This window comes from Ochotona princeps, chromosome 21 (assembly GCF_030435755.1).
Source record: "Ochotona princeps isolate mOchPri1 chromosome 21, mOchPri1.hap1, whole genome shotgun sequence".
Classification (NCBI taxonomy): Eukaryota; Metazoa; Chordata; class Mammalia; order Lagomorpha; family Ochotonidae; genus Ochotona; species Ochotona princeps.
In genome coordinates, this window is record NC_080852.1 from 4,816,332 (window position 1) to 4,844,104 (window position 27,773).

At 47.0% G+C, this 27,773-nt stretch overlaps 1 protein-coding gene and 1 pseudogene across 1 annotated transcript; both read right to left on the reverse strand.

Annotated features, from left to right (window-relative positions):
* Positions 1 to 166: 166 nt before the first annotated feature.
* On the reverse strand, positions 167 to 27,769 carry FAM210A (family with sequence similarity 210 member A). The gene is made up of 4 exons (XM_058678486.1): positions 27,622 to 27,769; positions 8,858 to 9,361; positions 3,312 to 3,423; positions 167 to 456 (listed from the first exon to the last, which is right to left on the reverse strand). The coding sequence occupies exons 2-4, from the start codon at positions 9,331 to 9,333 to the stop codon at positions 223 to 225; spliced, it is 822 nt and encodes a 273-aa protein (XP_058534469.1). The 5' UTR covers positions 9,334 to 9,361; positions 27,622 to 27,769; the 3' UTR covers positions 167 to 222.
* On the reverse strand, positions 2,030 to 2,188 carry LOC118760322 (U2 spliceosomal RNA; annotated as a pseudogene).
* Positions 27,770 to 27,773: the final 4 nt, after the last annotated feature.

Genomic DNA, 27,773 nt, shown 5'->3' on the forward strand with positions numbered 1-27,773 from the left:
GTGAGATGCTTATGACAGTGCTCATCTCTTCCTTTCAAAAAAAAAAAAAAAAAAAAAAAATCCACTGATTTTTCTAGTGATATTTAAAGTATCTTCTGAGTTCTTGAACGCTCAGAATAATGTAATGGGCTCCTAGCAACAACACACACCACCACAACCAGAAGGTATCTGCCCGATGCTCAGAGGGCTGGAGTGCAGCTGTTTCCTGTCGTGTAAGGCACCCTATTCCACTTTCTTCTTGAAAGAAACTTTCTCTTTGGTTTCCTGTAGCTTCTCGGTGAGCCTGTCCTTCGTCTCCTCCATCTTCTCAGAGAGCAGCTCTTTGGTCTCCTCCATGCGGTCCTGCAGGTACTCCTTCACGGGCGGCGGGGTGGACATGTAGCCTCGGCTGCGCAGGTACTTCACGGTGAAGGACGTTCCTCCCAAGGTCACGGTGTACCGGGCAGGTGTCGCAATCTTCAGGAAAAAAGCACAGGCAGATCAGCACCTGGCTAGAGCTGTCGTCTTATGAAAAATGGGGCTGAGGTTTAAATTCTCTAGATTAACCAACCAGAATAAATGACTAGTTTACAAGGCTAAAACCTACTGTAACTATCGATGCACCTGTTTTCATAATATGCATTTTCCACAAAGTATATCCAAGGATTTCCCCTCAAATTTGTCAACCAACACCAATTTAATTTTTTGGTTCCATTTTCCATGGATTTTCTCAAGTGCGTTCATATATCTACAGCTACAGTGGAATAAAACTTCTCCACGTGACGATGAGCAGCCCAAGTCCAACATATGCTCTCTGCTGGATTTAGCTTCACTTCCAAAGTTTCTGGAATTTTCTGAGCCTAAGCTATCTTCGTCACAATTCACCTTGGGTGTGGAATTCCAGCTGGAACCTTCTGGAGGTCAAAGTGGTGAAACAGCGGTGCTCATGGCACAGGCAGGCACAGCTCTAACTCCAGCCACAGCCTTATGGATCCAAACTAAACTGGAGATGCCTAGCCAGAGGGAACTGTGAGACCCAAGAGGCTGTGCTGATTGTGACTGCTGGGGTGCCGATAACCAAAACCCTTGCAAGGAGCAGCTGTGCTTGCTCCAGTTTCTAGCCAACTGCCCCCAATCAAGCTTTCATTAAAGCTTGCAGCCAGGTCCCTAATACTCCCTGCTCCTGGGGTCTTGACACTGTTACTGAACACAGGGGACAACACTTGGTTCCTGCACCTCGCCTTTTACCACCCACCTCCCTCCTCGAGAGGCTTTCCAGTGATAGGTCTTCAATGCCATCTATGCTTCGATGGTTTTTAGATTCAGATTTCTAGACTGAAATTCTCCCCATTATTCCAGCCAGCAACAGCCATCTAGTGACCTCCCCTTCCTAGCAGGATCTCAACACTGGTTCAGCGATGGCCTCCTGACTTACATGTCCCTCTCCGGGATGCTCCTCTTGAAGTCCTTGCCACTGCAGAAATGCAAACTCGGACCTGAACACTCAGCCCCGGTGTCTATGATGTGGCTTCAGATGTTCTCTCTCATGTAATTTACCCCCAATTCATCAGAAAACCCATCTCTTCCACCTCCTCCACAATAGACCTGTCTCCAGCTACCTCTCAAAGCGCCTCTTCCAATGACCTGGGTCCTTCCTATCACTAGGCTACTATGTTAACTTCCTGCCAGGTCCCTTGGCTCTTATCCTTACCCTACATGGCAGAGTTCAGAGGTTTAACATACCCAGTGACTTTGCATATGCTCAGAGCAAAAGTTCAAGTTCTTAGAAGAGCTGACAAGGACACCTGATTTGGCTTTCTCTCCTCCACTGGTCCTGAAATCCCAATGGTGTACCCCTTGGCATCTCCTGTGTTTAGAACACTATTCTCCTAGGAGCTGCCCAATCAACTCTCCTCTCTCAGCAGACCTTTAAACTCACATTGCAACCTTCCCGGAAAACCCCATAAACACACCTGCAGTCCTTATGCATTCCGTCTTCTCAGTGCTGACCACTCTGCATGGGCCAGCATCCATGCACATTCTGCCACCTAAGGGATGCACCATTCCTGGAGGTACTGCAATACCAGATCAATGCACGGAGCGGACGGAGCAAGCTCCTATTCTAACTCCAGGTTCCACAAATCCATTTAATGTATTGTCCTGATTAAGGTTACTTTATTCCCAATGTAACTAGAAAGTTGAAATGTATGAATTTAATGTTTTACTATAGAAAACACCAGCAATTAAGCCTTAGTCTCTAACCAAAATTACAGTAAAAGACTTCACAGGGGCCCAGTGGTGTGGCCTAGTGGCTAAAGTCCTTGCCTTGAACACACAGGGATTCCATATGGGCTCCGGTTCTAATCCTGGCAGCTCCACTTCCCATCCAGCTCCCTGCTTTTGCCTGTGAAAGCAGTTGAGGACGGCCCAAAGCTTTGGAACCCTGCACCCACGTGGGAGACCTTGAAGAGGTTCCTGGTTCCCGGATTCGGATGGCGTAGAGCCAGTCATTGCACTCACTTGGGGAAGATCTTCCTCTCTGTCTCTCCTCTGTCTCTCCTCCTCTCTGTATATCTGACTTTGTAATAAAATAAATAAATCAATCTTAAAAAAAAAAAAAAGACTTCACAGGATTCTATTAAGGATGACAGAATACACTACTATGAATAGACTAATAAGCCATGATTATAGGTGTTTTTGTAAATGGAAGTAAAATAACATGTTCTACATGTTTTCTTTGGTAGATGATTCAAGATGATTTTACAGAACTTCATAAGAATTTGTCAACTGAGAAAATTATGCCTGTATAGCTAAATCCCGTAATTTACAGTGAGTCATTCCTTCCAAAATAAAGACCCATGAGTATACAAACTATTCATAAAGAGAATGGTATTGAACTCCAGAACAGCAATACATTGTGAACATCTGAAAAAGACGTACTTACGTCTAACAGCCGAAGGGCTAGGTTTACCATATAAACATGGTTTAAGTCAAATCCTACCATTTTACTTGCTAGGAAGAGGTGAGCTATCCTAAGCAATAAACCAAACGCGACATTTCATTAACACAGCAGGCAGGATGCACATCCCTGTGGCGGGAAAAACCGCCAAGTCTGATCCCAGGAAGTCAGAAGTGATTCCTCACATTTTAAGGCACTTTCCCTAAAGCCATCGTGTTATTTATATTTTACAATGCTATAGCTTTACTTCACTACACATACAAGAGATGAAGAACAATGGTTTCAGCTGTAAAAGACTACAGGAAGTGAACACAGAATTCCACATGGGTCAAGTCTGCAAGTAACAGGGCAGTCTGTGTGGAACAGCACCCACCTTAAACATGGCATATGCTGTCAGCGCATTTCCACTCTGGGAATTTTTCAGGATGTTTACTATGCTGTCAGGTAACCCAATGAGTTCTAGAAAAGGAATGACATTCACTCCTCTATGAAAAAAAAAAAAAGCAATTTATATACATATAAACTTTGTAGGATATTTTCAAAAGATTAACTGAAAACACCAAAGCTATATTTTACTATAGTAGGTATTAATCACATTTTGTTTTTATGATTCTGCATACCAAACACTTGAATTTTACTCTAAGAGAGCTTCTTACTCAGTGTAGAATACACAACATACAAACAAACATCACTGTCATGCTGTATCTTACCGTTTACAACTTCCAGTTTGCTTCTGCATGTGGGCATCCTAATTAGTATATTTAGAAAACAGAATAATTAATAGCTCTAGTTTCCTCAACAAAACCCCACTTCTTTAGAATGTTCCAGCTTAAATTCCAATACCCAAGTTTTGGCCTTCAAAGTTCCATGCCCTCATGTATTGTGCTAGTATGCAAAGAATAAAAGGCTTGATGAAGAATTCAGCTCTTCTAAAAGGATGTTTCCATTCTGTTATCAGATTTAAAAGGTAGATGAAGAAGCAATGACTGTTAACTGCAGAACGTTTTGGAGGGAGAGGGAGGGAAAGCAGAGAAAGCTTCCATCACCAGCCGTTAAGAGTGGTCTTACTCTCAGTCTCCTGATGAAACCTTTGCTACCCTTGTTCCCTTGCAGAAGCTTCCTCACTGCTCCCCTATGGGGCTTCACAGACACTGTGGCCCTTCACTCCTAAACCAGCACAAAGCTCTAACTGCATAAACATAATGATCACATACGAGAAATGGAACATATGATACTAAGTTATTGAATACTAAGAGTTACATATTGCCCTAGGAGGTCCCCTATTTATATCTTTCCTGCCCTCTTTCCTTGGGAAGAGCTTCCAGGCATGTTTTGCTTGGAACAAGGCTACATGTCTTCTGTGACACTGGTATTTTCCAGCTTCCATGCCAGCTGCCTGGTGGCACCTCTCTCAAGGTAGGTTTGGAACTATTTCCTCATGCCTGGATCCAGAGCTGACGCTGTGTGCGTCTCAGCGCATCAGAGCAGGGACCTCATGACAAGGGGCTATCCCAGGCTAATGTTCCTGATCCTGCCTCGGGGTTGTGGCAGAGCCACCCAAGGGTCATTAGGGGTGGGCATCTAGCCTAGATGTTTATTAAGATGCCTACACCCTACAGGACAGTGTCTGGGTTCTAGGTAGGTGCTTCCAGTTCCTGACAGCAGCGTTCTGCTCATGCAGACCTCAGGAGAGCAGTGATGAGTCAGCTGGACTCCTGCCACCCACCAGGGAGAGTCAGACTGAGTTCTTGGCTGCTGGCTTCAGGCCAGCTCAACCCTGGCCATCACAGGTAATTCAGAAGTAATCCAGTGGATGGGAGCTGTCTCTCCATTCCCCAAATGAAAGCATGGAAAGAAGGAAGGGGAAGGGGAAAGGAGGGAAGAAAAGAGAAGAAAAAGCAAGCAAGCTCAATGAATCACTCACTGCTATTTATGCTAGTGTGAACTCTTAAATATTAAAAAATAATGGGGGGGAGGGAGATCATGGCATAGCTGGTAAGGCTGCAGCCTCCAACACCTGCACCCCCAGTGGGCACTGTGTCCTGATGGTCCCACTTCCAGTCCAGCTCCCTAATAGCCTGGGAAGAGCAGAAGATGGCCCACGTGTTTGGGCACCTGTGCCCACATGGAAGACCTGGCTGAAGCTTCCAGCTCCTGACTCAGCCCTGACCACTGTGGCCATCTGGGGCGTGAACCAGTGGATGGAAGATCCCTATCTGTCTTTCCCCGCTTTCAAATAAATAAAACAAACTTTAAAATATATCACTTTAGTTGGGAAAGGGTGCCCTTTTCCATGAATTCATCACAGTATGAAGCAACTAGAGAGTATTCTCAATACTACTGGTCAACCACTGATGGCCCAAAGTAAGAGGGTCCCAGAAGAACTCAGGGGACATTAATTAAAAACACAACTATAATAAATTCACAACTCAACTTTGATCCAACCTGAATTATTTCCAGCTTCTAATCTTTCCCAACTTTTGATATTAGGTATATATACCCATGAAGGTAGGTTCAGATCTGGAGTTAGTCATTCCATGTTTTTAATCAAGTCACTAAAATAACTAATCAATATTTACAATCAACATTTATAATAAATATTTATACAAATATTTATAATCAAAATAAATAATATCCTATTTTTATCTTCTGGTACCAATACAGTTATGAAATTATTCATTAATCATTTCGTTCTCCAACCAGGTCCAGTAAAAATCTATATATTTAAATACAATCATGAAGGAGCCAAATAAAAACATGAGTGACTACAAAACAAACATGTAGTTTTAAACTGCTGATTTTTCTTCACAAAAGAAAAAGAAAAAAGCCTCATTTCCTTTGGACTTGTTAAACGTGAGAACCTGGAAGATCTGTGCAGTTTGCCAGACAGGAGTGATAATAGAACTTAGCTTAAAATAGAATCTATTGCAGGTACAACATAGATGTCCCTGAAATACAGCATTTCAAAAGCCCCTGAACGCGTGTGAAGCAGGGAGTGGCATTTTGCTCTGTGTTTCTGAGCAAGGCAGTCGGGCTGGCACGTGGATGCAATGAGACACTCGCTGTCAGTACCACGGGGGGACATCAGCGGCTGCCACTCGGGGAATGAACCAGCAGATGGAAGAGCTTTCTCTTTCCTTCTCTCCACAACTCTCTGTTCCAATAAAAACAAATAAATCTTAAAAAAAAAAAGCTAATACAGCAGGTAACTTCTTGTTAGTTGAACTGAAGACACCTGCATTTAACTCAATGAACTTTAATTTTTAGTCATCTCACAGATACTATCATTGCAACATGTCCTGCCTTTTTCTTTCATCCACGAGTTCTATTTGTTGAGTATTACTTGTGATAGATATCTCACAATACATCGATTTGTCACACTGAAACATTATGGATCTATACAAAACAAGAATGGGCACTGCCCAGGAAGCAGTAGACCCTGCAGCACAGGGATCAGTGGCATGGTGTTATGGATGGGCTGGCCAGGGAGCCTTGCCCAGGCGGCCACAGGAGGCCTCATCACCAGATTCCCAGTCTCAAGTCACCTGTACAAAACAAGGCACATGAGTTTAAAGTGCAGTCCTCCCGCTGGGCTCAGACATAAGCAATCTGCAGGGAGAGGAGAAGTAAAACCAAGCAAGCTGCAAGTCCCGGCAGAGGAGAGCCACCATTGTGCAGCTGCTGTTTTAGTTACACAACTCGTTTAGCAAAGAAGGCAAGGGGAAGAAAAAGAAACCAGCATTTTCTTTTTATAACTCAAATGAGGGGCCAATACTGGGTGAAGTGGGTTACGTCACTGCTGTGGTGCTGGCATCCCGTATCAGCTTGGGTCCAGGCTACTCCACTTCCTTTCCAGCTTCCTGCTGACAGCTCCTGGGGGAAACAGCAGATGATGGTCCGCGCGCTTCAGCCCGTGCCCCCAGCGCGGGAGGTGTGGACTGAGTTCCGGGCTCAGAGAACCACATGCTGTGGCCATCTTGGAATGAATCAGTGGACGGATCTTTCTCCTACCCCGACTCATCCCCGCCATCACTCTGCCTTTTCTAATACATGAATCTTTTTTTCTTTTTAGAGTGGTCTAAATGAGAAACTCATATCCCAATTAATTAAAAATTTAATTTCTTTTTTTTTTAAAGATTTATCCATTTTTATTACAAAGTCAGATATACAGAGAGGAGGAGAGACAGAGAGGAAGATCTTCCGCCCAATGATTCACTCCTCAAGTGAGCGCAATGGCCAGTGCTGTGTTGATCTGGAGACAGGAGCCAGGAACTTCCTCCAGGTCTCCCACGCGGGTGCAGGGTCCCAAGGCACTCCCAGGCCACAAGCAGGGAGCTGGATGGGAAGTGGAGCTGCCGGGACCAGAACCGGCGCCCATATGGGATCCCGGGGCTTTCAAGGCGAGGACTTTAGCCGCTCGGCCACGCCGCCGGGCCCGATTTCTGCTTCTGAAGACAGGATCCTGAAGGCATATTAAGGGCAACATAAGGAGGGCAGAAGAAAAAGGGATTATTCAAGTCACTTCTGCCTGGATTACAGGAATCCTTTATGGCTCTGAATGGAAACAAATATGTACAGGGCCGTTTGTTAATAGCGGGACTAAATGTCCATTGTAATTTTTACTCAAGAACTTTTTTTTTTTTGCTCTGTCAAACTAAGGGCAATTTTGAAGATTTCTGTAAACATTACCATGTCCCGAAAATGTCATTAAAAACAGAGAAATAACTCCAAAAAGTAGAGATACAGGATCTTCTTCAGGAACGGTATTGTGCCTAAGGAAAACGATCCACTGACCTAGTGCTCACACTCTGAGGCTGCCCCCCAACTCTGCCGTGCCCAGCAGAATGGCACATGTGTTCCTGCTGCTAAAGCTGTGACACTGTAACTCAGCTGCAAAGCAGGAACAGGATTTAACAAGAAACACACATTAGGAATTCTGAGGCCGGGCTCAACCACACGTGCCTTACAACAAAAAGCCCTACATGACAGTGCCTGAAGGTGACATCACAGTATGAGCCTGCAATTGCTTACTGTTTATGGCTAAAACGGATAATAACAATTCCTCACTAAAACCACACATGCAGCAAAACGCGCCTTGTTTCCTACATTCATAAACCCTCCTAGGAAACCCTAGGAGTGCTGCCACATTTCTGAAACCTGCGATTTTATTTTCAGGCTTTCCTTAATGCTAGCCAAGAGGAGCAGTGATGAATAGGGCCATGAGATGGAGCACACACAGCTGGGCTCTCACCCGGGCTCCACCTCTTCCCACCTCAGTTACTTCTGAGCTGTGTTCTCACTGATGGAGTGGAGAGAACCATTCCCAGCTTCATATGGCAGCTCTGAGGATGAAATGAGCTACACACGTTAAGAACTTGTCAAAGGACCCGGCGGCGTGGCCTAGAGGCTAAAGTCCTCGCCTTGAACGCCCCAGGATCCCATACGGGCGCCGGTTCTAATCCCGGCAGCTCCACTTCCCATCCAGCTCCTTGCTTGTGGCCTGGGAAAGCAGTCGAGGACGGCCCAATGCATTGGGACCCTGCACCCGCGTGGGAGACCTGGAGGAGGTTCCTGGTTCCCGGCATCGGATTGGCGCGCACCAGCCCGTTGCGGCTCACTTGGGGAGTGAATCATCGGGTGGAAGATCTTCCTCTCTGTCTCTCCTCCTCTCTGTATATCTGACTTTGTAATAAAAATAAATCTTAAAAAAAAAAAAAAAAAGAACTTGTCAAAATGCCTGCTGCACACTGTAGGGAAAAATAAGCTCCTATGATCAAAACGTGAAACACAGCTATAAAGAGTAGTTCTATTTTGCCAATCAAAGACATTCAAGTATTTTAAAAAGTACTTACTTAAGGCTACCATTAGTATAATTAACAAGGTTAACATCTGATAAAGGCCAACCAAATGAAAACTTACTTGATGGCTGCATAATAAAATGTTCCAAACCAAACGCCAGAAGTTATTAGGTGCACTGGAATCAAAACTTTCCCATATTGCCTAAATGTTCTCTTAAATCGTTGATAAAGACTAATAGATTTGTCTTGTAAAGGATCAGGCTCTTCCTTTTTGTCTGAAGGAACTCCGTGGCCTGTGGCCCTGGATGATAACACCCTCCGGGACACAGCAGTTTGCTCCCATGGCTTAGGGCGCAGCGTCTCAGGTCCGGGGGGATGAGCAGCCAAGGTTTTGCTCTGTTTTGTAACACACTGGGCGGCAGCTAAGTGCAGCCACTGTTTTTGAGGGCTTTGTGCTAAAACCACCTTGGATTTAGCATGAAACAAAATGAATGGTCCTTTCATGTCTTGACGGTGTCCCCAAAGGCCAGCTTTTTGTGGTTCCAGGCCCGTCCTGTGTGCCAGTCGAAATACAGTCCTTGGTACATTCCATTGCATTTTGAAGGATGACGATAGATATCAGCGTCTAGATTAAAAAGATACCAGATTACACAAAGGTTTCCATTTAAATCAAACAATCACTAACTACCAGGAGGTTAAAAAAAAAGGACATACTTAATCTTTCACTGTGGGTAAATTAAATTAAATCAAATTAAAACTACAGTATATAGCATGTTTCACTGAAGCACATTATATACACGTGACACAGTAAAGCAGCTCAGCGGTCACAGAGGGAATCGTTTTGAGATACAACTACTGAAGAGATGTTCCTAACGCTTCTGTTAGTCTACAAAGCAGCACTGTGGTAAAACGGGACAGAACTGGAGGCAAAAAACGGGACGTGCACATTCTGGAAACAATCCCATGCGATTCATTCCAGACTCTAAATCCACCGGAACAATGAGGATGACTTCACAGGGCTCTTACAGCAATCACACAAACTTGCTTTTGCAAACCATGGCGCACCACCTATGTGTCGGCTATCATTACAAATGTCAGGGTGGGATGAAACTTCATGTTGATCCCTCCACTAATGCCTTTAGATCAAGTTGTAGAAGAACAGAAATCACCCGTCAACGTATGGTGAGAACAGTTGGTGTAGCAGCCATCTTCCCCCCCAAATCAAGAGTGGAGAGGAACGATGGTGTACAGTAATGTCTCAGTACTTCACCTGGTGTCATTGTGGGATTCAATTTGACAAAATGTCTTTCCCAGACACCCAAATCTTTTCCCCAGAAAGGTAGTAAAATGTAACTTTAAAAAAAATCTCAGATTTGGGGTCTAGTGCAGTGGCCTTGCAGTTAAAGTCCTCGCCTTGCATGCACCAGGATCCCATATGGGCACCAGTTCTAACCCCAGCAGGCCTGCTTCCCATCCAGCTCCCTGCCTGTAGCCTGGGAAAGCAGTCAAGGACAGCCCAAAGCCTTGGGACCCTGCACTCGCGTGCAGATCCGGAAGAAGTTCCTGGCTCCTGGCTTTGGATAAGCGTAGCTCCGGCTGTTGCGGTCGCTTGGGGAGTGAATCATCGGGTGGAAGATCTTCCTCTCTGTTTCTCCTCTCTGTATACCTGACTTTGCAATAAAAATAAATCTTTAAAAGAAATCTCATATTTTACAATAAGATAGTCTCAACTGAGTTAATAGTGCTATTTTGAGCAAATTACTTGACCTTTGAGCAAATTACCTGATGGGAGGTACACCCCTAAGCAGCCATTACTGAACAGGCTACCCTCAGCAGTAGGCAATGCCCTGTCCCACAGCCGACCCACACCCACCTACTCCTACTACTTCTAATATGTTGAGAACAATTATCTCGTTTGAACAATAAGGTTTGTGGCCTGTTGCTTAATCTTCCACCTTCCAGGGCCAGCATTCCCTAAGGGAACTGGTTCAAGTCCCGGCTACTACACTTTCTACCCAACTCACCACTTCTGGCCTGGGGAAGCAGTGGAGGACAGCCCAAGTCTTTGGGACCCTGCACCAATGTGGAAAACCCTAAAGAAGCTCCTGGCTTCAACTCAGCTTGGTTCTGGCTGTTGTGGCCATGTGGGGAATGAAACAGCTGATGGAAGATCTTTATCTCTCTTCTGTAAAATCTGCCTTCCTAATAAAAACAAATAAATCTTTTAAAAGCCCAATAAGGTTTGAATTAGATTTAGTTTTCCATTAATTCTCTAGGGTCCAAAGTTGACTGAGGAAACCCATTAAAGAATAGTCTACCAGCAAAATTAACCCCTGTACTCCTTCCCTAACAATTAACATCAGCTACTATTTAGACATAGCTATTCACCGTTTGCATTGTTTTGTTAAATGAAACTGCAAATCTTGCCCCCCAACAAAATAAAGGGGGATGCTCCACCAAACCTTTAAAAGTGACACAAATGCTACTACCAAAACAAAGTCAGTGACACCTAAGAATCACATCAACTAACAACCAACAGGAAAAGCCTTTGCTAGGGTGCCTCCGATCCCTCAGCCCTGAGTCTGGGATGCAGTCCTGCTTCTGCTCCAGGTTCCTGCTAATGTGTCCCAGGAGGCGTCAGATGGGTGGCCCAAGTACTGGGTCCCTGCTACCCAGCTGGGAGGCCACGGCTGCTACCTTTGGCCCAGCCTAGGTTGTGTCAGGCAACTGGGACGTGAGCCAGGGGACAGGAGGTTTCTCTCAGCTGCTCTGCTTTCCAAGTAAAAAACACAAACATTCTTTCAAAGCTACAGAGATAAAGACCAGTGAAAAACCATTTAAATACAAAAGGACTGAGAAAGCTACAGGAGAAAATGATGAGGCCTTTCATTACTTTACAAGGCTATCCACTGTGAAGGTCCAATGGCAAGCAAGGTTATCTCACTGTGTTCTACATCCTGTACCATTCTGCACACATCTACAAGGGCCTCTGCTGTCAAAGACAGACAAGTGGCTACTCACTCAGCAGAAACAACAAGGATCTATCTACGAACACCTCCAGGACCACAGAGAATCACCCTGAGCAAATACTGCAGGCCATACCACAACCACAGCCTCCGGTGGTCCTGGTGGTCCTGCTCGCTGCTCCCTTGCAAGCCTACAGCACAGGCCACTCTTAAGAAGGGACAGCCTGCTCGGGCAGTACACAACTCGGGCAGATGACACTCTGCTGCAGCCACAGTCGGCTCCTACCTGTCCTACCTGCCTGCTGCTTCCTTGAACACAGTGTTCAATAAATTCAGCTTCCCTTACCTGGCCTGCAGAATTCTCCCACTAACCGCCAACTTATGAAACCAGCTTTCCCGGCTTGCTTCCCCTGATGTGCACTCATCAGCAAACTGGAACGGGTCATCTTTAACCGACAGGCCAAATACCACCCCCAAAGGTGTCTTTCAATTCTGCGAAGGGTTTTTTTCAAGTACCTTCTCATTTTCATTTAGTTATTCTGGGAAATTGCAGATACAGGAATGCTTCTGAAACCCTGCACCTTGTTAAGAGTCTACCTTAGTGATGCAAGCAGCTAGCAAATTTAACAGCTGTCATCTCTCTTTCTTCCAAGGGAAGTGTTTTTGAAAAAACAGAGAGAGAGAGAGAGAGAGAGAGATGAGTGACTGTGATATGGGACAGGCAGTTGGTTAGCCTCAGAGTTGAAGCTGCTCCCCACCCCAACCCCAACACACACACTGATCCCATGTAACCCTATGCACCTACAAGTCAGTTAAACAACCCCTTCCCGGGCCTGTCATGATAGCCTAGTGGCTAAAGTCCTTGCCTTGAACGCCCCGGGATCCCATATGGGCACCAGTTCTAATCCTGGCAGCCCCACTTCCCATCCAGCTCCCTGCTTGTGGCCTGGGAAAGCAGTCGAGGATGGCCCAAAGCCTTGGGACCCTGCATCCGTAGGGCAGACCCAGAAGAGCTCCTAGCTCCTGGCTTCTGATTGGCGCAGTTCCGGCCGTTGTGCTCACTTGGGGAGTGACTCATTGGACGGAAGATCTTCCTCTCTGCCCTTCCCCCTCTCTGTATATGTATGACTTTCCAATAAAAAGAAATAAATCTTAAAAAAAAAAAAAAAAAAAAACCCTGCCTCAGGATGTCTTCCCCTCACCTGGGACCTGGGGGCAGAACCACCTAGTCATTTCCTTTTCTAGGCTCTTGAGCAGCCTGGCAAAGCAGACTCTCTTTCTCCTTCCTGTATCTAATTGACAGAAGGTAGAAATCTCTCATCTTTCTCGTCCTGCCCATTTCATCCCTGAAAAGGGCCCACTTTTTTTTTTTGTGACTCCCCTACCTTTTAAATAAACCCTATCACATTGGTGCCTGTGTCTGGCTCAGCGGAAGGATTTCGTGGCAGTGATCCCTTCTTCTCCTCAGGGCTTGACTTAGACTGGAAATGCTAGGCAGCTTTTCTTTTGCCAAGTCTGTGGGGGGGAAAAACCCAGTGAAACCACCACAGTAGTACCAGGAATGTGAGACGCCAAACTTGGGGGGGGGGATGTTCCACGTCCCGCTGCAGCAGGTGGGACTTCCACACGTATCTGAAGAGGAACAGCCCTCCCCCCCCCATTACAGTGGCCCGACAGTAAGTCACACGCTGACAATCTGGTTAGTGCAATGTGGTGGGTGTTGTCTGCTTGTACTTTTCGGTCTATGGCGTTACTTCTCACCCTGGAAAGTCTTCCAGCATGTTAGCTTTACACTGCTCACCACCCTTGAAGAAGTAACCATCACAACAGAAATTAGTGAAAATGAAAAAGGGAAAATATCAGTGAATTCAAAACCAAATTCTTGGACAAAACTTAATTAGGAATTGGACACAATTTTAGCAGTTTTCAGAAAAGAAAAAGGAATCACAACTATTAATTCCACAGATATTAAAAAGGTAGCAAGTTAACATAGATGAAGTGGACAAATTCACTAAAAAATATAAACTACAACTTACACAAAACACAATCAGCAATTGTTTTTTGAAAAGCGAAAGTAATAGGCTTGTAATATTTTACTGGTGAATTATACTGAACATTTCACGGGAAACTAATGTCAAGTACAACTCCTTCTGAAAAACAGAGGCAGAAGGAAAACTTCTTAATTGTATGAGCCAGCTTTATTCTAATATCTAAACTACCTACAAATAATCCAAGAATGGAAGACCAAGGAACATGCCATTCTCACGAACAGACAAAGTCTTCAACACACATCAGTGAAACAAATCAGCGATATCTGAAGAGAATCAATCATCCTGACCCAATGAGATTAAAAAAAAAAAAAAAGATTTTGTGGAAGTCAGCATTACAGGAGGAGAGTGGGAGAGACAGATGTCGTCTTCCTGCGGATTCACTCCGCGGCGGGCCACAGCAGCCAGGGCTGGGCCAGGCCAATTCCAGGAACTTCATCTGGGTCTCGCAGGAACATGCTGCTGCATCAGAAGTGGAACAGCTGGCACAGAACCGCTGCCCGCAGGTACAGAGTGCCAGTGTGGCATGGGATGGTTTTACCTGCCACTCCGTAATACCAAAATGCCATCCCCAAGTGAGATTTAATTCAGAGGCACAAGGATGGGGCCATTATGTAAAAACCAACCCATCGCATGAGCCCAACAAACAAAAACTTCAAAAAAAAAAAAAAAAATCCTACATCCATTTGCAACTTAAAGAAAACCAAGTCTGCAAACTAAGAGTGGAGTGAAACTTTCAATTTTATCAGGAATATACACAAGGGGACACTTTTCTGGGAACAATGCAAGGAGCAGTGCTCTAATCCTTTTTTCTTTTTTTTTTTTTTAATTTTTGGATTTATTTATTTTTACTGGAAAAGCAGATTTACAGAGAGAAAGGTCTTCCACCCACTGGTTCACTTGCCAAGTGGTCACAATGGCCAGAGCTGAACCAACATGAAGCCAGGCCCTTCTTTCAGGACTCCCATGAGTCCCTAGGCTTTGGCCCATCCTCTGCTGCCTTCCTGGGCCATAAGCAGGGAGCTGGAAGGGAAGTGGAACAGCCAGGACATGAACTGGCACGTGCAAGGGGAGGATTAGCCAACTGAACCACTGCACCAGGTTCTTCTCTAATCATTTTTATTCAGCAACAGTGTACTCCAAATCTTAGCCAGTACAGTCAAATGAAGTACTACAATAGAAATTTAGAAGTATATAGATTGGAAGAGAAGAAATAAGACTTTTTCTTTCCACACTTAATGTTTTTGTAGAATAAAACAAACAATATACAAAAAGGCTCCTGGAACCAACAAGCAAATACAGCAAATGAATATATACAAAATGAATATATACAATTCAGCTGCTTTTGCATATACCAGCAATGATAATCAATACTACTTAGAACAGCAACCCCTAATAATAATACACCAAGAGATTTAAAGTACAACTACGGGGCCCGGCGGCGTGGCCTAGCAGCTAAAGTCCTCTCCTTGAACGCCCCGGGATCCCATATGGGCGCCGGTTCTAGTCCCGGCAGCTCCACTTCCCATCCAGCTCCCTGCTTGTGGCCTGGGAAAGCAGTCGAGGACGGCCCAAAGCTTTGGAACCCTGCACCCGCGTGGGAGACCTGGAAGAGGTTCCAGGTTCCCGGCATCGGATCGGCGCAGCACCGGCCCGTTGCGGCTCACTTGGGGAGTGAATCATCGGACGGAAGATCTTCCTCTCTGTCTCTCCTCCTCTCTGTATATCTGACTTTGTGATAAAATAAAATAAAAAAAAAAATACAAGTACGGACAAGGTCTATATGAGGAAATCAAAGGTCAAAATAAATGGGAAGATATTCATGGACAGGAATATTCACCATTAAAATACCAATTTTCTCGACAGGCTCCACAAGTTCAAAATCATAATCCCAATCAACAGTCAGACTCTACAGTTTGACTTTACCTGCCATAAAGCTGCAGGAGCAAAGGCTTTAGTGCAGCAGACAACTCATTCTTTCAGGGAAGTGCAGCTATTCTGTATATTACAATGGTAAATCCATTTTGTGAAACCCCACAGAAGTACTTAATAGGAGCTCTAAAGTTAACTGTAGAGTGTGGCAAACAATATTGATTCACCGACTGTAACAAATGTACGGGCCCGGTGGCGTGGCCTAGCGGCTAAAGTCCTCGCCTTGAAAGCCCCGGCATCCCATATGGGCGCCGGTTCTAATCCCGGCAGCTCCACTTCCCATCCAGCTCCCCGCTTGTGGCCTGGGAAAGCAGTCGAGGACGGCCCAAAGCTTTGGGACCCTGCACCCATGTGGGAGACCCGGAAGAGGTTCCTGGTCCCGGCATCGGATCAGCGTGCACCGGCCCGTTGCGGCTCACTTGGGGAGTGAAACATCGGGCGGAAGATCTTCCTCTCTGTCTCTCCTCCTCTCTGTATATCCAGCTTTCCAATAATAATAAAAAAATAAAAAAAACCAAAAAACAAAAAACAAAACAAAAAACAAATGTACATACTACTATAAATATTAATAGGGGAAATTTAGGAGAGTTATAGTTAAGAAATGCCCGAAAAAGCCATAGAAAATGTCACTGTATCTTTCTCCAGTGTTATGACTTACAACCTAAAAATTCTCTTCACCGTAATAACTGGTAAGATTATCATAGCTGACACTGTCACTCCTATTCTGTACCTTAGCACAGGACACTACCCAGACGTCCAAAAGTCAGGAATTGCAGCCACCAAATTCCTGGGAAGCTCTGCCCGAAGTGCCATCCCCAGTTCCTCAGAGCCACACGAAGGGGTAACGCTGGCCCTGCTGAGCAGCAGCCCGTGCAGCATGCTGCTCTCCCTCTGGGTGCAAATCTAAGCTGTGCCAATAAATCTCTAACTTTCATCTATATCTTGGCCTCAGATTCTTTCATGTGCCAGACAAAAACCCAGCTGCTCCACTTCGATCCAGCTCCCTGCTTTTAAACATAAGTAATGTTTCCAGAACTATAAACACATTTATTTGTACAAGATGCGTGTGTCTGTACTTGCAGACAATCTGAATCCCTGGGGGAGCCAGAGTGCTCCACAATGGTAACAGGGCTTACATGGCCACCCACCTCCTGCTCAGTTCAAGGCAAGCTGTTCTGGCATAGCAACCTGAAAACAATGGAGGTATTCCTGAAGAACCTAGGTGTTTTCTGCTTTTGTGATTTCTGCCTTAATTGCTTGGCTGGGGGCTGTGTGAACTCCAGGACTGACAGTCTACGTGACAGGCAGGACACCTGGCAGGTCACTCCTCACATGTTTATACTTTTTGAAAGTTGCTTGCTTCAAACCCATCAATAGAAACCTGCTAACTTGTTCTTTTTGAAAGTTAACAGTTAAACTGACCAATCATGACTGTATAATTATTAGCCTGAAATGTGTAAGAACCCCAGGCTGTTGAACCTCGCACTTTTTCCTGCCCTGCTGTTCCTGCTGTGGCCTCGGCTGCAGCTGCCCCTCCCCTGCCCGGCCCTGCTGGGCTGCCGTGGGGCGGGGTGGCTGGGAGACCTAGGCTAACCTGAATAAACCGCCTTTCTGCCTTAGCACCGACTTCAGACTCGATGATTTTCTGGGGATCTCAAAATCCAGCACAACACTCCCATCACAAAGACCAAAATTCTACCTTCCCTGGCTCTTTTCTTCACACTCACACAGGGTTAAATACTATTTATCAGGTGGTAGTTTAGTGCTTTGGTGTGAAGATGGAAAATGACAAAAGCAACAACCTGAGCTTTCTAACTTCGCAGGACACTGGGGAGCAGGACAGGGCCCGTCTCTGGGCAGGCTGCCAGGGAACGGGGGCACCGGCCACCTTCACCCGATGGCTCAGGAGGCCACGGGGGAGCAACAAGACGCTGACACTCAGGGCACTGCCTCAAGTAGTAAACATAAAGCATCCAGGGGTTCGGGCCTTGGGATTCGGGGGCAACTGCCGCTCCTCACAGTGTGGCGGCTGTGGGGGGTGCCCCTGCCGGGTCGGACCCAATGCTGGGGGCTCACGCCAAAGACACTGCCGCAAGGCAGTGAACGAGTCCTCGGCCTCATCCAGGACCCAAGAGAGCTCATTCCTCGGGTAAGTGCGCCATGAGGGAACTTGGGAACTGGCTTAAAATTCCTAGCTCCACCCAGCTGCTAATATCTGGCAGCTAGGTGAGTTTGGGAGGGGTTCGGGCCTTGGGATTCGGGGGCAACTGCCGCTCCTCACAGTGTGGCGGCTGTGGGGGGTGCCCCTGCCGGGTCGGACCCAATGCTGGGGGCTCACGCCAAAGACACTGCCGCAAGGCAGTGAACGAGTCCTCGGCCTCATCCAGGACCCAAGAGAGCTCATTCCTCGGGTAAGTGCGCCATGAGGGAACTTGGGAACTGGCTTAAAATTCCTAGCTCCACCCAACTGCTAATATCTGGCAGCTAGGTGAGTTTGGGAGGGGTTCGGGCCTTGGGATTCGGGGGCAACTGCCGCTCCTCACAGTGTGGCAGCTGTGGGGGGTGCCCCTGCCGGGTCGGACCCAATGCTGGGGGCTCACGCCAAAGACACTGCCGCAAGGCAGTGAATGAGTCCTCGGCCTCATCCAGGGTGGCCAGTGCACCATGTGGTGCCAGGCTTTGTCTGCTGGCCGCCCGGCCGGGAAGCTCTGGGGTAATGGATGTCCGAATTGCTGCTTAGATAGCTCTAGGGTGACCCCACTGTTTCTGGGTTCTGAGTCAATCCTAAAGATTCCCAACGCCAGTGGCTCTTCTTTTGGAGAACTTCTAATCACTCAATAATGCTGAGCTTTGAACACCTATAATGCAGAAGATAACCCCCAGATTGTCTAGCAGGATATTTTTTTGCCTGACATGATGTTGGTTCAGGAGACTGGTCACATCAGGCAGGTCCATAATTTTAACTAGCACTCTAGAACCTTATCCTGGGGTGGACTCTGTGCAGGATGTGTGGGCCACACCCTGTAGAAAGTTTGGCCCCACTGGTAAACCTAAATTTTAGGTGGTTATGGACTAAGCTAGGTGTGACCAAGGAGCCTGCCATCAATCACAGGTAAAGGGATCCGCCATAGACTGGACTGGGTAAGGCAGCAGCACCCAAATGTGCATCCTGAATAGGTTGTGGGGTGGGCCGGGCTGCAACATTCACCAGCTCATACAAGGCCAAATGGGAGGCCAGAGTACACCGGGTACTGGCCTAAAAACCAATGGCATGTATGTAAACTGGGTTTGGGAGTGGATCAAGTGGAGGTACTTGGGAAGCTCCCCTGGCGAGTCATAGCTCTCGCTGGTGAACACGCCGTCCAGATCTGGGGGTCGGACAAGCAGGGCATAGTAGCTCCAAAATGTGTAAATTGGTAATGGAACGTAATGTACTGGGCAGGACTGAACAAACCTTTGTTTACAAGCAAAACTAGAAACCAGCATAGAACACAGGTCATACCGAGCTAGGCTCTTGCACCTACTGGTCCTCAGAGCAACCACGGGCAGGTGCATGATTTACAGCTAGGAACAAGCCCAATCGGGGAGGTAACGGGACACCCTAACTAGGTTGAGGTTCCCACCAAGGGGCGTATGTGCTAGAATTGGGGTTGCGTTCTATCTAGGAAACAGTTGCAGTCACCCGAGGCACTAGTGTGGGCTGGGATTGGATGCACCAGGCCAGTTCAGACCCCAACACCATCTGGTGTCATGGAGAACCAGGGGGTAGATGTGGGACTGACTAGGCTGGGTCTCAACCCCCTACTGAGCCATGTGTGAGCTGTATGTGGGTATGGACGAGCCATGGCCGGGCTGAAACATCCAACAACAAGAACCAGAATGGGGTGAAAGCCAGCCAGGAAAAGCCACTGTCCCTGCTAGGACAGGACGTGCACTGAGTTGGGTTGGCTCAAGGACTCCCTGGCATGCGCAAAACCTGCCATTGGGAGGGGTTCTGATGGAGGAGCCTGGGCAACTCCTCTGGCAGGACACAGTCCCTGCAGGTAAGCGCAAGAAGCATGATAGGAAACAGTCCAGAATAGGCCATGGGAAGTTTCCCACTGGCACACATTCAGCATGGGTCAGGAGCAGACCAGGCTCAATCAGTCCATATCACCCACTGGCAAATCCGATCACCAGATCAGAGTGTGGGATGAGCCGGGTTTGGTCGCGACAAAACCAGTACACATTATGGAATGCCAGGGCGTGGTTGCCTGTACTGGATATGAATGCAGCACCCAACCAGCACACGTGAGATCCAGGAAGGAAGGGAGGGGCAGAACTGGCGGGGGGATTAAGGGGCTGGTTCCCTCGCTGGACAGCTACTCCCACCGGAGAGCGTGGGCTGGGATAGAGACAGACTAGACTATGCAAGGCTGCAACACCTGTGCGCTGCATGTGGAATAGATTAGGGAAAAGCCAGGCTGGGCTGATTATTCCTGCTGGTGCAAGCATAAATTAGAGTGGGTGAGGGATGTTTGGGCATAGCCGCAGAAGCTGGCACTGGGGACTAATTCTGTCAAGTCAAATCACAGAACCACCTAAAGAGTGCATAAACCGGGACAGAGAGACCTGGGAGGGAAAAAGTGGGTTCCCCCTTCTTGGGTCACTAGTCCCGTGGGAGGGCATGAAAACTAGGACGGGGGCTGGGATGGCTAGATAGAGAGGCACTCAACAACACCCATGAGGGTTGGATGGTTGAGTTGGTTAGATAGAACTAAGCTTTAATACCCATTGACAAGTGCCAGAGCCAAATGGGATGGGGGACAGACTGGTCTTCTGCTACACATACTGGCAAACCAGGGGCGGGCCGGGTGAGGGTTATCGTGGGTCGCCCCAACTAGGCTGCAGCTCTCACTGGTTAGTGTGAGGGCCGAGTATGTGCTGGGCAGAACCAGACTGGACTGCAACACCCATTGGTTCCAGTGCAACTCGGGACTGAAAACAGAACCAACCCAGCAATTGCAACCACCAGCTGATTGGGGTGATGGACTATGCCGGGCCCTGTGCTTGCTAGAACATGCAGGAAACTAGTCTGGGAATACCTCAAAGTTTCTTTGGAGATCTCCCCAATCGAACTGCTGGACTCAGAACTCTAACCAAGAAAAGACAGAAGACAGAGCAGATCAATCATTCATCTCAGCTACATGTTAGCAGCGAAAAATGGGGCAAACGGAGACTTTATGATGGACCATATCAATCAGTGGACGACCTCATCGAGTGAAACTGGCAGCGATTCATAACTGGAGAACTATTAACCCCACTCGAGCACATATCTCAGAGCATGCCCCACATCCGGGACTTGGGGTGGGCGGGAAACCGGGTGGGGCTTCTCCCTCAATATCCTCCTTTACCTCAGATACAAGATGGAAACAATATGGACATAATAGTATTGCCCACTTCCCTATCCCCCTGAACCTTTTTTTTTTCTTTTTCTTTCTTTAACTGTAATTAACTATGAAAAGATTGTCAACAACAACACAATAAAATAGATTAAAAATAATAATAATAAATAAATAAATAAAAAAGCATCCAGGGCACACAAATGTAGGAGGACAACTGATTGGATAGCATCTGATGAGAATAACTGATTGGATATACGAAACAAAGAGAGGTGACTCCCTCCTGCTGTTGAAATGTAAATTCCTCAAAGCCTCCTCTCTAGTTCCAAGAGACCCTCCAGTCCTTAAGTCTGATGCTGTTGACAAATTTTGCTATTGACCACCAGTCAGTAGTCCACGTGTGTTATTATCGGCTCTGTGCACCAAGTCCATCGCTGCAGGTATCCAATCTTGAGTGTATTTAAACATTTAAATTAACGCATTTTATGGATCCCGCCAACCCTCATGAGGACTACCAGGTGAGTCCTGGGCCGAAGTGCAAGCAGCCACTGCCAGAGCCCACCACTGCTCCAAAGGCCAAGAGCGGTGAAGAACTGACAACTCCTGGCAACTCCAGGAAACTCAATTCATAGTTTTCCCAAAAGCATTACAATCCCTCAAGGGTAGGACCCAGACTGCGCGACTGCATCTTCTAATCCGGTAGAGGAGATCAATGTAAAATGAATGTAACACAACACGGAGTTTTTCTATGCCTTTTTAAATTCTTAAATTTTTACCACAAAGGCAGGTTCACAGGGAGACGGAGACACAAAAAGATTTTCCATCTGTTGGTTCATCGCCAAATGGCTGCAATGGCCAGAACTGAGCCGGGGCTTCCTCTGGGTCTCCAACACAGGCACAGGGTCCCAAGCCATTGGGTCATCCTCCACTGCTTTCCCAGGCCATAACCAGGGAGCTAAACGGAAACTAGCACAGCCAGGACACGAACTGGTACCTATGCAAGATGGCACTTGAAGGTGGAGGATTAGCCTGTTGAGTCAAACTGGAGCTTTTCATTGATCAACTATCAAAGGCTTGACATTACTTATAATTTTAACTTACAAAAAGCAATATATGCGCACATGCATATCCACTGCCTTCAAGTAGTTTACAATCTAGTTATTTAAGGTCAGGAATTGTAAACGACTTAAGAATTCTCATATTAGAAGTTTCGAAAGGGGAAATGACATTATAAAACAGATTACTTAGGACATGCAACAAGGAGGATAAAATGAACTTAGTGGCTTCTCTGTTTTTCACTTTTTAGAGAATCCAGCTCCCTGTTAATGCTTCAGGAAAACAGTAGAGGATGGCTAAAGTACTTGGGACACAGCTGCCCCCATAGGAGTTCTGGAGGAAGCTCCTGGCCCTGACGCCTAGCTCCAACCTCACCAATGTGGCCATCTGGGCAGTAAACTACCAGATGGCCCAAGAGCCTGGATCCCTGCCACTCACGTGGGAGGTTCAGTTGCAGTCCTGGGCTCTTGGCACTGGTCTGGTATGGCCCTTTGGGGAGTGAACCTGCAAATGCAAGATCTCTAACTCTGCCTTTTAAAAAAACCCATATTTTTTCTTTTGTTAAAGGGGAAGGTCCCAGCTTCCCTTCATTCAAAAGGTTCTGGGTAAGAACTGATAAAGGGGACCCGGGGGCCCGGCAGTGTGGCCTAGCAGCTAAAGTTCTCGCCTTGAATGCGCTAGGATCCCATATGGAGTGCTGTTCTAATTCCGGAGGCTCCACTTCCCATCCAGCTCCCTGCTTGTGGCCTGGGAAAGCAGTCGAAGACGGCTCAAAGCCTTGGGACCCTGCACCCGCTTGGGAGACCTGGAAGAGGTTCCTGGTTCCTGGCTTCAGATCGGGGCGGCATCAGCCGTTGCAGTCACTTGGGGAGTGAATCATAGGACGGAAGATCTTTGTCTCTGTCTCTCCTGCTCCACTCTGTATATTTGACTTTCCCATAAAAACAAAACAAATCTTAAAAAAAAAAAAAAGAACTGATTGGGGGGGGCATCATTTTTTGGTAATTCAGATTACACTTCTGTTCACTTGACATATCAAATCAGAATTCAATAGACTGTCCATCTAGTTCTCTCCAAGGGACACCATGATCAGTCGGCCAACATGATGGATCTGTGCGAGTCAGACTACATGGCTTGCTCCACTGGTATCCTGCCAGAGTGTCTGCGGTGAGTAGAGCGATCCGGCCCTCCCAGCTCCAGCTCTGATTCCTGAACCATAGCACCGTTCACGCAGGCGGGGCTCCCTTACATGAATGCTCCTCCTGGTTGTGGTGACAGCTGTATCTGCTCTCTGCACCCCTGCAGACGGGAACGGTGACCTCCATAACAAATCCACTCCAGCCTCCCAGCCTGCCTGAGCCTCCAGCTCTCTGCTTTGGCAGTGAACCGAAGCACTTGTGGTATTTCAGCCTCACTTGGTGCAGGCCAGCTGCTAGCCCAAGTTTCAATCAATCAGACTGTTAGAGAGCCCTAACTCCTGAGGTCACAGTGCTGAATAAACTCTTAAAGGGCCCCTATCATCGATTCACCTGCTTTAGCTTCATGTTCTATGAATGATTATCCCACACCTTTAACACCCATTCTCAGGCATATTCCTCCAAATTTCTATCTGCATAAACTGAAAAAAATTTATGCAGACCCCACTCCCACCCAGGATTCTCCTTACAGATCACACTTTACATCTTACCCTTCAGGACCTGCTGAACTTGGGTTTTGCAGCTCAAGAAGCAAGGAGGAGCAGTGGTACATCTGAAGAGAACCCTCAGTGTCTTGTAAGGCAACTATCTCAAGGGAAGTCCTGACAATGTTCGGACAAAGCAGGGTAAATCTCAGAGGGGGGAAAAAAAAAGGACTCAGCAGAACTCAGAGGTTTCATATCCCAAGCATCACCAGGATCTTCTCCTGTTTCCTCGCAATTTGTAGACCCATTCCTCCTCAATCAATGCCCTATTGATACTAGTGAGGCTGGGAATTTTTCATTAGCATTGTAATTCTGCCACTCACAGGCTGAGACTCTGGGTTTGGTTTTCAGCAACCTCACCTATGTAGCTGTGAGAGGGTTTCTTTAGTGCAGCCATAGAAATTCTTAGGCGAATTCTAAGGAGCTGAGCGGGTCATTTTATTTTTTCAGCACATGGAAGAATACCCATCCAATCTCATTAATCTGAATAAATGTTCTAAGATCATTCAAACTTTTGCCTTTTACAAGCACGAGAGTAGGAGTGCGCATGCTCTCTCCACTGGAAGCAGTGGCGCTTTAACTCTAACCAGATGAGAGAACCGAATCCCCAAACCACACGACCAACTCAGAAAATTCATTGAGATTCTCTTCCTCTACAACCACTCTTGGTGTCTAAATTTGAATCCGTCAGGGTTTTGGGAGAAATACCAAACAAACAGAACAAATACTGAAGTAAGTAAGCATTGATATCCATATCTACATCTAGATTTAGAGACACTGCTACTGGAGGCAATCTCCAGCTCATGTTCATAAGACCATCACAGCAACACCTAGAATCATATTTGAACAATCACTACATCCAATTAACTATAACATAATAAACTCTCAGATTTTTCAACAAAATCTTATTTGTAACTATCGAATGTCCTACCTGTTCTAAAAAGACAGTAAAACTTCATAGCGCTAGCCTGCTGACTGTTTCTCCTAGACCATGTACTGGGAGCATCCATAAACCGCCTCCTTCCTGCCTCCCCAGATCATCATTCTTAGGAAGCTGGAACATTGTATCCACATCAAAGCAACATGCCCAGGTAAAATATGCACATTAAAAAAAGCAAAACAAAGACACAGTTAAATAGCTTGAGAGGCTGGGAGATTCAGGAGAGAAAGACTGAAGAGCTGGCTGAGCTCTGCCAAAGCCAGAACTCAACCCAGGTATCAGCCATCCCCCTGCGGGAGGGAGACAGGACTCTTGGACCTTCACCTGCCGCCTCCCAGGGTGTACACAGGAGACACTGTAACCAGGGGCAAAGCCTGGACTTTAACCCGAGTTCTGTGATACAAGATGCAAACACACAGGCCCAACACTCCTGTGTGCCATTTTAAAACTGTGCATCAGAACCAAGTTTGTGGGGATTCACTAAGTACTTAACATGTGTCAGGGATCTGTGCCCAGTCACTGAATAACATCATGACATCCTTACCCAGCTACCATCTCTCTGTACATAACTAACCGAAACACTGAAACACTTTTTGAATATGTACATGGCAGGCAACTTCCAGTTCTGAGTATTGGTGGACACAGTCTCATTACTAAAAAGATCCCAGGCCCTGGTTCTATCACTGACCTTGGCCAATTAATCATCATCTGGAAAAAAACATCATAAAAACCCCATCAGATCGTGTAATAAATAACTAAATGAATGCATATTTATGAAGCATTTAGCTTGATGCGTAGTCAATAGTAAAGCATTAGTTATTATCAATATTTTAACTTTCATAAAACCAGGCATCCTTCAAGCAATAATAGCGGAAAATAACACCCACAGTAACTTTTTTAACCTTCATTATTTCAAAGGCAGAGTTAGAGAGAGGGAGAGACGGAGCTTCCATCTGCTGGTGCACTCCTCCTAGTTACAATGATTATGCCCGGCACCAGGAACTCTCCCTCCTGGTCTCCCACTCGGCCTGGCAGAAACCCAAGGCTGCTGCCGCTTTCCCAGGAGCATCAGCGGGGAGCAGGATGGGACCAGGGCTGTAAGCTCCAACGTAACCCTCTGCCCCACAACGTCCGCCCCCAACAGGAACATAAAGACACTTTTACCAGGCTTGTAGAACCACTGATTGGATATACAAGAGAGATACTTTCAGACCAGGGCGTGGAAACAACTGATGGGTTCTGTAGAGTGGCTCTGGGAACTATGTAAGCTCCTCAATACCTCCTCCCTGACCCTATGGGACCCTCAGTCTACAAAAGCTTGATACCACGAATAAACTTGGGCTATTGACCATCAGTCAGTAGTCCACGTGTGCGATTCCCAGCTCCACACGCCAAGTTCATTGCTGCAGGACAGCGAACACAGGCTCGCTCACTCTACGTTTCTTTCAAGAGTCCTTTCTCCAAGCTCACTTCTGCTTAAGTTGTACTAACACTTCAAAAAAGGAATCTCCACTTAGCCCGTTTTGAAGCTTCTATAAGCATGAAGGGAAGAGCCTTTCATTTAACGAAAAGTTTTATACAAACCGAGGCAGGTGTTTAATACACCGGTTAAGATGCCAATATACTCTGAATGCCCACATACCCAATTTGAGACTGGAGTCCCAGCTCGACTTGATCCTGCTTTCCTGGGAGGCGGAAGGTGAGGGTCTACACTCTGGGTTCCCTCCCCACAATCTGGAGACTCAGGCTGGGTCATCTGGCTCCTGACTTAGGCCTGGCCTGGGAATTTAGGGCAGTGAGCCAGTGTAGGCTCAGAGTTCATTCTCTCTCTCTTCTGCCTTTCAAATAAGCACTTTAAAAACGTCTTCTCTCAAATCGTCACAGTAATTGTCTCAGGACATTTATGGGTCAGAATCGGCAAATGCTTGTCATCCAATTGCCTCATGCTAGCGCTTGCATTTAGTGAGCAGTACCTCTCACAACTCCTGGAACCTCTGCAGCCCATACCACCCATGAACCAAACATTAACAATAATAATAATAACGTGAGCACATTTATGTGAAACCAATGGCTCGTTTCCATTTGTTAAAAAGATGCCTCATTTTGTGTCCAAAGTTTAGAAACAGTCACCAACCTCACAGGCGCTGACGCCTACAATTCCCAAGTGATTGGACTGGAAGCTATGAAAACACTTCAAAGTTCATGGGAAATGTGTATTACTTAAAATTATTATTTAAAAACTAGGCACAGACTTCAACTTGTGTGTGTGTGTCACCATAAACTTGTAATTCTGAAAAATTCATTCATTACGATCCTGGGTTTTACTTCCTTAATCTAAGGTGAAAAGGGCGCTGGGCCAGGGCCAAGTTCATTTGTACACGCACCAATGATCTATCTATCCACACGGACGCTTTAGCTTTCGACCCCAATCTCAGGTTCAAAGCACTTGAAAAAGTTTCCGTGCATTATACTGGCTTTCGAGGGACACCTGTCCGCAGCGACCACCCCTGTCCGAAGTCGAGAGAGGCTGAGCAACACCCCTCAAGTGCTCTCGAGTACAAGCGTGGGCTTGCCGCTGCCCCCCAAGCAAGCACGCCTCCCCCGGAGGGAGGCTCGGCCACCTGCCAGCGTCCACCGCTCCGCTCAGTTTCACAACAACCCGGGTGTCTCCTGGCCCCCTCACTTGCACGGAAGCGCGTCCCGCGAAGGGTGAAAGGTGAACAGCGCAGCTCGCACGCCGTCCCCAAGCAATGACCCCGCGGGGCGCAGGCCACGACCGGCCAGGCCCGGGTGACCTCTCCGGGCCGGCGGGGTGACCTCTGCCGATGAGGGGTCGCACGTGCCGGACAGTCGGCGGGGACGCGCCCCGGGCCCAGGTTACCTCTGCGGACGTGGACGAAGCTCCTCCCGGCGCGACGGCCCGGGCCCCGCTGCCGAGGGCCACGGACGAGCGCGGCGGTCACGGCGCCAAGGCCGCGGGGGCTCACGCGGACGCCCGGCCCCGCCGCGCCCACCAGCAACGTGCGCCCGCGC

What these genes read in the sequence shown, in the direction of transcription:
- FAM210A (XM_058678486.1), bottom strand. Translation starts at nt 9,333, where the DNA reads ATGCAATGGAATGTACCAAGGACTGTATTTCGACTGGCACACAGGACG. An exon ending in TTTTATTATGCAGCCATCAA is followed by an intron (nt 3,424 to 8,857) that starts GTAAGTTTTCAT and finishes TTTTTTTCATAG; the next exon opens with AGGAGTGAATGTCATTCCTT. An exon ending in CAGCATATGCCATGTTTAAG is followed by an intron (nt 457 to 3,311) that starts GTGGGTGCTGTT and finishes TTTTTCCTGAAG; the next exon opens with ATTGCGACACCTGCCCGGTA.